This window comes from Nesoenas mayeri, assembly GCF_963082525.1.
Source record: "Nesoenas mayeri genome assembly, chromosome: 10".
Lineage (NCBI taxonomy): Eukaryota > Metazoa > Chordata > Aves > Columbiformes > Columbidae > Nesoenas > Nesoenas mayeri.
This window is the reverse complement of record NC_137560.1, coordinates 9,695,838-9,707,888: the sequence shown is the minus strand read 5'-3', so window position 1 is coordinate 9,707,888 and position 12,051 is coordinate 9,695,838. Positions and strand designations below refer to the sequence as shown.

The 12,051-nt window shown below is 61.2% G+C and overlaps 1 protein-coding gene across 1 annotated transcript; it reads left to right on the top strand.

The window, feature by feature from the left end:
- Positions 1-516: 516 nt before the first annotated feature.
- LOC308044198 (semaphorin-3D-like) lies at positions 517-11,847 on the top strand (the record flags this gene model as incomplete). The annotated part of the gene is made up of 17 exons (XM_080350728.1): positions 517-640; positions 5,499-5,659; positions 6,374-6,436; positions 6,688-6,807; positions 7,162-7,264; positions 7,711-7,839; positions 8,165-8,310; positions 8,547-8,661; positions 8,821-8,890; positions 9,147-9,291; positions 9,372-9,594; positions 9,706-9,794; positions 10,228-10,269; positions 10,546-10,703; positions 10,926-10,990; positions 11,227-11,357; positions 11,437-11,847. 17 exons carry the CDS (start codon positions 517-519, stop codon positions 11,845-11,847), a joined length of 2,295 nt encoding a protein of 764 aa, XP_080206854.1.
- Positions 11,848-12,051: the final 204 nt, after the last annotated feature.

Genomic DNA, 12,051 nt, shown 5'->3' with positions numbered 1-12,051 from the left:
TGACCAGCACCATCGATGAGTGATGAGGCTGTGAGAACAGCCCAGCCAGAGAGATACCCACCTCCTAGGGCCCCCAGTTTCCCTCCCAGTCCGGCTGGTTCGGGTTGGGGCACCGTGCAGGTGTTCTGCTCAGATAAATGCTGATGAGATGCTTGTGGCAGGCACTGCAGGGTCCTCAGCTTGTGTGTGCCGAGCCAGCCGTGGCTGTGCACCCCCCCCAACAGGCTGTACCACAGCCCTGGCTTGGTTTGCAGCACTGTGGGTGTCTGGGGGGCTGGCCACTTGCTCTTGGTGGCCCATGTCTGCCAGACAGCTGGCCTGACACTTTTTTGGGGATGAGCTGACTTGCTGAGCCGTCACTCGTGGTCCCTTGAGCACCCTCCCTAACCAGAGGTCCCAACCCGCACATAACTAGCTGTGGTGCAGTCTTCCTGCTTTTCTGCTTGCAGCTGGTGGCAGAGGTGACATCCTGGCGCAGGACCATGGTGCTGTGAGAGCGAGCTGTTGACCAGCAGGATGCACGCTGACCCCCGCCACAGGCTGCCCCTCGCTGCACTCCTCCTCTGCCTTCTCCTGCAGCAGCCAGGCAGCAGCAAGGCATGGAAACAGCACGCCCCACGCCTTCGCCTTGCCTACAGAGGTAAGGGGGATTGTCTTGGGGTCTGCACCTCACTTGAGAGGGCTGGGAGAGCGTCGGTAGGGAGCGAATCGGGGGCCAGGGCTGGCAGGAGGTGAGCAGTAGCCCTAACATCATGGCTACAACATCTCCACACATTTGGCCCTCGGGATGTTTCATGGCTGGAGCCCTGAGAACAGCCCCTGAGGATGCTGCACCCATCGAAGAAGGGGGCTGAGCAGGGAACACCCTGCCCTCATTCAGCACAATGCTGGGACCAGCAGCAATGTCTCCTTCTGCACAGACTCACTCTGGGAATCTTAAGGTGCATCCTGGGCTGCAGCTGAGCTGGACAGCCCCTGGAGAATGTCCCCTGTCTTCTCCATCCTGGTGCAATGGGGACACTGAGCCCCAGGCAGTGCTGCTGCCCCTTGCCCTGCCTCCCACCAGCACAGCCCTGCTCCAGCTCAGCCCTTCTGCCCTCACCCCTCGTTCCCTGCTGAGGAGAGGCTGATCCCTTGTACGGATCATTTCCATGCTGCACTTCACCCTTCCCCCCTGCATCTGTCCTGTCTGTTTAGATTATGAGCTTTCCAGGGGAGGCACAGTTTGCTCTTCTTGTGCCTGATGCAAAGTTGGGGAGGCTGCTTTTGGTGATCTGAAGATGCAGCAGGAGCAGACTGGCAGGTAGCACAGAACACAGCCCAGCAGGGAAGTGCAAAATGGATGAGTCTGTAGGGAAAATGTCTCTGCAGAGGAATGACCTGAGTGGTTAGAGTGGAGCTTTACTAGTCCAGCAGCTGGCCACCCTGCCATGGACCAGTAGCTTGAACTTGGCCAATTTACATGCTTTCAGCTTCTCCTTTGTGAAAAAGAGCAAGTTGCTTTGAAGGACAGATAGCTCAGCATATGCCTGGTGCTGCGCTGGACACAGCAATTGGCAGACCTTAACCGGCCCGTGAGGTAGCAGTGCTGCTTTCCCATGGGCATCATGCTCCAAGGTCTGGAGCCATCCTTTTGGTCTGCTCCATCACCCTGAGAAGCTGCTCTCCAAGCAGTGGCCAGTGATGTGGAAGATGCCCCCAGCTTGTGGCTGGAGAGGGCTGGACCACCCAGGGATACAGGATGTCCCTGCAGGGAGGTGGTCCCTGCCGATAGCCCAACTTGGAGCATGGTGCAGGGTCTGCCTTTCCTTGGAGCCGCAGGAGGCAGAGCAGGGCTGCCCAGGCAGCAGGAGCAAAGAGGGGCTGCTGACTTCAAAGCCCCACAGTGTGCTGGGGCCAGACATGCCAAAAGCCCTTAAGCCTTGGGCAAAAGCAGGAGAGGAAGCTCCCAGCATCAGGAGGGCTCAAGGACAATGGGAACAATGGCAGGGGATGTGACTCATGGACAGCACTGGGCAGGTTCAAGGATACAATGCCTTGAGAAGTTTAGGTTTAAAAGCCCCTAGAAAAAAGAAATAAATAAAAAGAAGCCTTTGAGCATCCTTCTACAGGCTCAGCCCTGCCCTCAGATCCCAGCATGGGGGAGGCAGGCAGAGCCACTGGCGGATGAGGGGAGAAGATGCAAATGGGTTTGCAAGGAGGAAATGACAGCGGTGAAGGCTAGGAGAGCAAAGGAAGGATGGGGCAGGGGGCACGGGGCCAGGAACAACAACAGCAGCTCCCACCCTGCCAAGGAGGCAAGGAGGAGGTTTATAACAGCAAATAGCATGCTGGCAATCGAAGCCGCATGAGAGGAGCCTGCGGGTGAGCTGGGTCAGGCTGGGTCAGCCCTGACGTTGGCCGGAGCTGAGCCACTCCATGTTCCGAGGCCATACAGCAGTGCAACAAAACCACAGCACACCTCCCAGCTCCTCTAACTGCAATAATCCGTGGCAAGCACAGCTATGAGTTGGCAAATAGATTTCCTGACAGCCTTTGACCTGCAGCCAGCCCACCAGGGCAGGACTCAGAAGCCACCACCGTGCAGCAAGTGCTGAGGAGTGCGGGAGGCTGATGGGTCTCTGGTTATCGACACCAAGAGTTGTGCTGGCATGTTCTCTATCAGCCGATGGCAGTGAGGGGCTGGATCCCGATTTAGCATACAGCTTCCCCTGGGCTTCAGGGATCTCCCCTATGGTCGGCTGTGTCTGATGGTGGGGGGAAGGGGAGAGGACAGCCCCTCAGCACAGCCGGGCTGTGACCCCAGGAAGCCCAGGGTCACCCGCACTGAGGATGCTGTAGCTAAGGGGCAGGCAGAGATGATGGATGGGACAAGGCGGTTATAGTGGTTCTGACAACAAAGAAAAACACCGTGGCCTTGGGAGATAATGAACACAAAGGAGAGGATGTTTCTCTGGGCTCACCCATCGGTTTAGCCACCATGCAGCTGCTGCAGAGACCTGGTTCCCTGCCTGGAGAGCTGAGGTTTGGATCAAATGCCCTGGGCATATGGCTGGGTTGGGGACAAGAGGCAGCTGGTTTGTGCACAGCAGCCTCCTGCACACGGGGTCTGGGTCCCCAGCGTTCCATGTCCCTTTGGTGAGGGAGCAGAGCCATGTCACAGAGTCAGGTTGAGACCCTCACGGTCATTGACACTGACATAGGTCTCACAGTGTAGGTGCAGGGCAGGGAGGGCTCCTCCATCGTCCTGCCTGAACTTGTCCTCACAGGGCCTGACACAGATCAGAGGGTGACCAGCAGGTGACATTCCCTGGGACCAGCCTTGCCTTAATCCACTTAATTACACCTGTGTACTGGATGAACCTTCGACCTCCCTCTCACCGCATCCTGGCTCCCCTGCTCTCTGCCCGACATTTACCCCTGGATCTGGCAGGTCCAGGATTGCTGGCAGATGCAGGAGGGTGGGCAATGCACAGCAGCCCGCTGGGGACCCAGCCGTGACAATGGCCCGCAGGCAGGGACAGGAATTCAGCTGTTAATCCCATTCAGTTGGTGGGAAATGGCTTGGAAATGTGCCCCCCTGGAGCCGCGGCACCCAGGAGAGCCCCTGGGTACCTGAGAAGTAGCGGGGAGTGAAGCAGGGCTGTGCTCAGTTTTTGGGGAGCAGGAGGAAGGCTAGGAGCTCCCTAACACAGTTCTGATTGGCTCCTGGCAGAGGGGGACTGGTGTCCCACAGTAACTGGAGCTCTGGCCCCAGAGGAAGGGGAGAAGGAAACGCCAGCTGGGAACGAGCCTGGCTGTGGATCCGGGCAGGGACCCCCGCCTGCTGCAGGTCCTTCCCCCCGGGGACCAGCAGACGTCAGTGGCATTTCCAGCTCGCAGGCACTGGCCCCGCTTCCCCTCTGCCCTGGAAATGGGGTGGAAGGAAGAGAGACGCAGCCTCCCAGGGCAGCCAGTTCCCTTTGAACAGAGCTGTGCCCGTGCCCACGTACACCCCACCTGCACCCAGGGCCGCACGTCCCATCCACCCTGCCAACACCCGCTCCCCTCCATGGTTTCCCTCCCTCAGTTCCTGCCACACTGCTTCAATCCACACCATTTGGGGTAATTCTGCAGCATAGATTTTACAGATCACCCTGGGTTTCCAGCCGCACTCCAACTCCCTGCAGTCCCCATCTCCATCTCCCCTGCCCACAGCACCTTTCCCCGCACAGCACCAAAGCCAGGGGCAGCCTTGTCAACCTTCACTCTCTCCCCAGCCAGATCCTGCCACCTTAGAAGAAGAAAGCCATGTGTTAGGATTTCTGGGAGCTCTAAGGCTCACCTTGGTGTCAGCCTGTCCTGCCTCCATCCCTGGGAGCAGCCGCTTGCTGGGGCAGCAGCAGCCGCTGCTGTGATGCTCAGGGGAATGCTCACCCAGCAGCCAGCCTCAAAACCTGGCGCTGCACATCATGAACTGATGTGGGCCCCAGGAATGTTGTTTCAGGTGTGGTTAACCAAGAGACAGGATCCTGTTGTCCCTTTCGCACACCCACACAGCAGTGCCGGAGAGGCCATGCTCAGCCCCCCGGGGTTCTGCACTGGAGGAGCTGCAGCCTGCACAGTAAAGCCCTTACTGCTGCCCCTCCATGTCCATGGGTGTCCAGGGCACACTGTCCCCCCAGCAGTGCCAAAGGGGCGCTCTTACAAAGCCCTTTTGTTGAGCCAGTCTAATGCCGGGCTATGGCTGGGTCTTAGGATGCAGAAAGGGAAACATGAGGTGGCAGAGGCAGGATCAGAGCAGCACCTGGGACACAGCTGGGACCTTCCCTCACAAGCTCCTTGGGTCAGGGACCAGCCATCCGTTTGTCTGTCTGTCCCAGTGCAGCCACCTGCCTGTGCATCCCGGTGCCTGGGATAAAGCCCAGCAGACACTTCACAGAAAAAAAGGCTCAGGGATGGATGAAGGAGAGAAGTTGCCAGACTGGGCTGTGGCAGCCGTGCTCCACACAGCCTTTCCTTGGGGCGATGCTTTGCCCCAGCAAATAGCCAAGATTGGGTTTTTTTTCTATAAACCCTCTCAATCTGAAGCCCAGGGAGAACACACTGGGAATTATGGCACCAAGACTCCTGTGTTCTCAGCCCTCTCCCCACAGTTTCAGGGTGCAGAGGCTTTGGGAGTCTCTCCAAAATCTCTGGAAGGCAGGCTGGACACTAAGAAACAGGGCTCCTTGGGCTGGACCACTGTCCTGCCCTGCACCCTGGAACCAGCCCAGGGCAAGGTCAGGGGAGTTGTCTCCATAGGGGTGACTCAGTGTTTCCTCCAGGTAAGCTCATGGGAAGAGGCTTCATTAGGAGCTTTGGGGCACTGAGGGTCATGTTTTTCTGGTAAGGCAGTGGCAGGAAAATTGCATTTCCCTGGGGCAGGGGTGGGCAGCCAGAGCTGTCCTGGGGAGGGGGAGCTGCTTGCTGTGTCACTCACGGATGGGTTTCTCTTTCTCCCACCTTGTGCTCCTTAGATCTTCTGAAATCCAATAGCTCTCACCTGTTGCTGGCCTCAGGGGACCGGCTGGATTTCCAAGCCCTCTTGGTGGATGAAGACAGGGCCTGGCTGATGGTGGGAGCAAAGAACCACATCTTCCTGCTCCACCTGGACCATCCCAATAGAGAGCCCGAGAAGGTCAGTGCTGGGAGGAGGGTGTGAGTGTGACCCTGGCCAGGCTGGTCCCTTCCTCCCCAGGAGCTGCTCCTCAGTCCAGCACCAGGGCGTGGAGATGGACGTGCTCCAAGCTGGGCTGCTTTAACATCACCAGGGACACATTTACGCCAGGATGTCTCAATCAGCAGGGCCAGCCCATCCCTGGTGGGGGTCAGCTCTGCTGGGACAGGCCGACGCCGGGGAGGGACCGGGTGGCTTGGCCTGGAGCGGAGACCTGGGTGGACCCCGGGTGAGGCTGGAAGGGCAGCGTCCAGAGCCCTGGGATCACATCTAGTCCCTGATGCTGCTGCAAGCTAAACCACCTCCAGCAGCAAGTCTGCTAATGTCATCCCGAGACATCCTGCTGGCAGGGCGCAGCTCAGACCAACAAAAGGAAAGCCCGTCATGGCGCTGCAGCCCGGCGTTCCCACAGCGGGATCCAGGAGAGCCTGCCCACCACCAGGCCTGCCATGACCCACCCCAGCTCTGTCTGTCCCCACACCAGATTCGCTCTCACCCTATTTGTCCAGCTGCCTGCCAAGCTTGGCTGGGCCCTGGGGACCCAAAGGGGTGTCAGACCCATTGCAGAGCAGCCTTATGTCCTCACCGCACTCCTAAGCTGAGCCTGTTCCCACCAGTGCCTGTGGGACCCAGCCGACCCAAGCAGGCGTTGCATCGGCAGGGTTTCTCTTGCAGATTTTCTGGCCAGCCCCCAGGGAGCAGGTGGAGCATTGCCAGCTGGCTGGGAAGAACGTGGAGGTAAGCAGGGCTGGCAGCCCCCGGCTCGCAGCCTTTTGTAGCTTGTCATGGCTATTAAACACACCAAAAGTGAGCCTCGGGGTCTGCCTGAGAGGAGGAGGGTGTTGAGCCAGCCAGAGTTAAGCTCAGTTTGCTGGCTGCTGGGGGAGTATCTGGCCAAGTTCCCTCACCCTGGGCAGACACACCATGGGGCTGGGCACAACTGTCCAGCCCCGGGCTCAGCCCATTAACAAACGTGTCCCCTCGAGCAGACGGAGTGTGCCAACTTCATTCGCCTCCTCCAGCCCTTCAACAGGAGCCATGTGTTTGCCTGCGGGACCGGCTCCTACCAGCCTGTCTGTGCCTTCATCCAGCTTGGAGCCAGGGGAAAGGTGAGGGGCACCCTAGCCGGACACGTCCCCACTGCGGAAGGTGGCAAGAGACCCTCAGCACATCCCCATCTTCTTTCCCAGTGAGCATGGGGGAGAGGGATCCCCGGAGCCAGGGACAGTGGCCAGCCAGCCTGCCACAGTCCCTGCGCCCTGCACGGCCTCGCTGCACGTGGCCAGAAGCAGCCCTGGTGTGGCAGAGCCGGGGTGCCCCGTGGGGACAGGACCTGGTCTAGGCAGCCCCTGCTGGGACTCCCTGCAGAGACCAGCACATCAGCCTCCTTCCCGCTCTTCCCCACATGCTCAGCTTGTTTCCAGCCTCCCCCTGGGCTGACATTTGGTCTTTGGCGCTGGCAGGGTCCCGGGGCTCCCCCCATGCGGTTGGTGACCCACTCCTTGGAATCAGGGCGAGGACGGTGCCCATACAGCCCCCATGAACCCTTCACAGGACTCCTTCTTGGTAAGAGGGAGTGTGGAGCAGAGGTAGTGCTGGAAGCCGGGAGTGCTGGGAATGGTCAGTGCTGGGAGGAGCTGGCAGGTCCCCGTGTCCCTGCTCTGCCGCACGTGGCTGTGGGCCCAGGCTGGTGCTGAAGCGAGTGCGAGGGAGAGGAGCCATCCCAGCCCTGCTCCGGCTCACCCCAGCCTCGCGGTTGCTACACAGTCACAAATACGGGTGCAGATTAAAATGGGGTGTGCCTGGTCACCATCCTGCCCACTCACACCAACACTGCGGCAGGGCTGGGTGGCCATGGGGCTAGAAGCCGTGTTGGGTCACAGGACTGGAGGAGGCTCCCAGCCAGGCTGTGCCACCTCTGCCCTCCTCCAGCCTCCGAGGACACAGGGGTGACCTGCCAGGGTACCTCCGCGGTGGGACCCCCACCCACCCCCACCCCTCTGGCCCCGCAGATGGGGAGCTCTATTCAGGCACCTCCAGCGACTTCATGGGCAGCAGTGCTGCCTTCTTCCGGACCTGGGTTCATGGAGCTGAGCAGAGCTACATCCGCACAGAGCAGAACCAGGACCACTGGCTACACGGTAGGAACAGGGGGATCGTGGGACTGTGGGGTGCGGGGCTGGCTCTCCTGCCAGGTGGGGAGAGGCTGGGGCCAGCACTGGGGTCCAGAGCTCAGTGATCTGGCCCCTTCTCCTCCTGGGGGAAAGCCCTGATGAAGCCTCTGATGGGACCCATGTTCCAGCACTACCTCTGCAGCCTGAGCATCCAGGAATGGGGCTCTGCCTTCTGGTGGCAGGGTCTCCATGGGACACCCTGCATACCCTCAGCACCTCACCCTGCTCCAAAGGGCTTCTGAGGGTTGGATCGAGGTACAGGGCTATGCTGTGCTGCTCCTTCTCCCTGCAGAGCCTGCGTTTGTCGGTGCCTACGCCATCCCTGATACCTACAACCCACATGATGACAAGGTCTACATCTTTTTCCGCGAGATGGCCATGGAAGCTGGGCAGTGGGAGCGGCGGCACATCCATGCTAGGGTGGCCCGGGTCTGCAAGGTCAGTCACCAAAGCCAGCATGCTGTGGCTGGTGTCCCACCATGTGGGTTTGACCTTCTCTGGGCCAAGGGACATCCCAAGCAGGGGCCAACAGCAGGACAGGGGAGTGTCACTGCACTCCCACCACAGAGCAGAAGGCTCAGGGCTGGGGATGTCCCACGGCGGGACCAGGGTGTGCGTGGTGGTGTGGGAGGCTCAGACAGGCTGTTCTGAGGTTGGCTCTTGGTGCTCGGCAGAACGACGTTGGAGGGAAGCGCAGCCTCATCAACCGCTGGAGCACGTTCCTCAAGGCCCGCCTGGTGTGCTCCATCCCCGGACCCCAGGGCACTGAAACCCACTTCGACCAGCTCGGTGAGTGCACAACCCACTCCGCAGCTGGGAAAAGCACTGCTCCAGCACGGCTGCTCCTTCCCCTTCACCACGGGGATGGCCAGCCAAGGATGTCCCGCTGCATCCCGGGGACCGGTGCTCCAGCTCCAGGGTGACTCACATCCACCGCTCTCTTTGCAGAGGACGTTTTCCTCCTGCGCACCCGGGACCCCCAGAATCCCCTCATTTTTGGCCTCTTCACTGTCTCCAGGTGAGCAGGGCTCTGTGTGGGACAGTCTGCCCCCCTCCAGCCCCTCACCAGTGCAAACCCACCAGGTTTGGCATTGGCACAGCCAGTGGTCCCACAGGCTGGACCAGCTGTGCCAGACAGATTCCTGTCACTCCCTGGGTGCTGTACATGACTCCCAGGGTGACAGGGGACAGCGTGGTCTCAGGGACATGGGTGTGCACGTGCCCAGTCCCTGCAGAGCAGCAGGGACACTGACAGCCCCATGTTCCCCCCGCAGCGGTGTCTTCAGTGGCTCTGCTGTCTGTGTCTACTCCATGGCAGCCGTGAGAGCTGCCTTCAGCGGTCCCTTTGCACACAAGGAAGGATTTGACTACCGCTGGGTAGAATACAAGGGCCGTGTCCCCTATCCCCGACCTGGCACGGTAAGGGGCTGGGGAACAGGGTGGGGGGGAGCAGGACGGGCTGGCCTGGCCTTCATGCACCCCCTTGTGTCACCACGCAGTGCCCCAGTGAGACGTACGACCCCCTCCTGCAGTCCACCAAGGACTTCCCCGATGAGGTGATCAGCTTCATGCGCAGCCACCAGCTGATGTGGGAGCCCGTGTACCCACAGGGCCGCCAGCCCGTCCTGGTGAAGGTCAATGTCCCTTACCGGCTGCGGCGGCTGCTGGTGCACAGGCTGGAGATGGAGAGCCGGCACTACGATGTGCTCTTCCTCGGCACAGGTGGGAGGTCACCCCAGCCCTGGGGACACTGTCGGCACACCATGTCACAGCAGTCCTGCCGGCCTGGGTGGCTCCCAGCCCTGACATTTCCTTCTCCCACTGCCTTCACAGATGAAGGTCAAGTGCTGAAGGTGGGGCTGGCCGGCGGGGTGAGCGGTGGCACCGAGGTGATCAGCCTGGAGGAGATCAGCGTCACTAAGGTACCAGAGGCCAGAGCCAGACCACAGTGGCAGGACCACACAGCCTCCCCTGGCCTCGTAGCACACTTCCTGCAAGCTTCTGCAGCAAGTCCCTGGCCTCTGTCAGGAGGTCCCTCACCTCACTGCTGGTGGCTCTGACTGCCCTGACCGGCAGGCGATGCTGTTGGCATGGAGGGGAGCCAGGGGAACCGGAGGCAAGCCATGTCCCAGCTCCCCATCTAGTCACTAGGGGGGATGGGGATGGCATGCTGGAGTGCAAACTAAAATGGGAGAGTTGAGCCCAGGTTTGGAAGTGTGTCTGCCAGCCCAGGCTGCCAGCGTGGAGCGGCTGGAGCTGGGACCAGAGCCCTGCAGCCTGCCACCCCGGGGTCCCACCAGGCTGGGGCACCCAGGAGGGACCGACTCAGCTGCAGTAGCCTCTCCTTCCCCTCAGGTGCCTTCTCCCATCCTGGACATGAAGTTATCACCAAAGCGGGTGAGTCCTCCCTCCTGCTTCTCCCTAAAGCAGCCAAGGGACAGGGCACAGGGTGCAGCTGGCCCCAAGCTGTCTGCCTGGCTCCGTTGGCCCCAGGGTCTGCACGTTTAGGGAACAGGGTCCTGCCAGGGCAGGCTGAGGGGGTGTCAGGCTCTGCCCCACACTCCCCTTGGCTCCCAGTGCCCCCAGCCCAGTGCAGGCAGGGAACTCTGTTCCCTGGATAATCCTGGTCTTCAGCCCGGGGACTGACTGTCGCTGTTCTGCTCACCTGAGCAGCAGGAGCTGTTTGTGAGCAGCACCCATGGGCTGCTCCAGCTCTCCTTGTACCGCTGTGAGCTCTACGGCAAAACTTGCACCGACTGCTGCCTGGCCCGGGACCCTTACTGCACCTGGGATGGCAGGACCTGCGTCCCACAGCTCCTCACTGAGAAGAGGTGAGCACCCACCTGGGCCAGCCCTGCCGTTCCCCTGCGTTGGCAGCAGAGAAGGACAAGACACCAGCCCTGGGGACTTCTCCTGTCAGCCCACACCCCCACTGCTGCCGGCCAGTCCTCCAGCCCTCTGGTCCCCCTTCTGCTCCCGGGGCTGCGCTGCCACAGGGGTGTCCCACAGCCCAGGGCAGGTGTGACCCCTCAGCCCTGTCTGCTCTCCCACAGGCGTGCCCGCTGCCAGGACGTGCTGAAGTCTGACCCGCTCAGCCAGTGTCAGGACACCGCAGAGGGTGAGCACCAGCCCCAGCCCCAGTGAGGAGCCCCGGGGCCGGCAACCAGCTCTGCCAGGGACAGCAATGCCCAGGAGGGTGGGTGGCATGGTGCTGGGAAACCAGTGCCACCAGCTGCAGCAGTGCCATCTGCCACAGAGCCTGTGCAACCCACCATGAGCTGCCCTCCCTCCCCACCTGTCACACAGTTCCCACACAGGGTACTCACCCCCTCCTCTGTCCCATCCCCTGCACAGGGACCACTGTCTCAGAGAAGCTGGTTTTTGGCGTGGAGAAGAACTCAACCTTCTTGGAGTGCCTGGCGCACTCCCCGCAGATGACTGTCCGGTGGCTGGTGCAGCACGGCGAGGAGACAGGCCTGAGCGAGGTAGAGGGGACAGGGCAGTGGGGACGAGGCGCAGTGGTGGCTCTGTCCCCAGGGACTGACCCACAGTGCTCTGTCCCAGGTCAGGAGCAACGGACACTTCTCGGTGCTGGAGCAAGGGCTGCTGATCCGCCAGCTGGCGAGGGAGGACGCGGGCACCTATGAGTGCCAGGCGGTGGAGCGCTCCTTCTCCCGGCCCCTCACCCGATACAGCCTCCGCGTCATCCGGCACGAGGCCATGGACATGCCACCTTACAAACGGAGCAAGGAGCTGGGAGGGACCCACCAGAGCCCCCGGCCCCGTCTTGACCTGCAGCCAAGCTACAAGGGCTTCCCACGGGCCCTGGGGGCACCGGGCACCAGCCTGGACGTTTACTGCAATGCCTTGCGGCACCAGGAGAGGCAGCGGCAGAAAACCTGGCACCAGAAGTGGCAGCACCCGTCTCCAGACAGCAAGAACGGCCGGGTGCGGAGGCACCCCCAGCCCCTGTGAGGGGCAGAGGGAACCGGGGCCACCCTCAGCTCCCTTCCCAGAATCTCCAGGGCCCTTCTTGCAGGCAGGCATCAGCTCCGAGACACCTTGCAGCTTCCTGTGCAGAAAATGCCTCGCTGTTACTACCTCAAACCCTGCCAGTCCCCAATGCCTCTCCATGTGCCCCACAGGGCACGCTGGGGTGAGAACACGCAGCCTGCACCA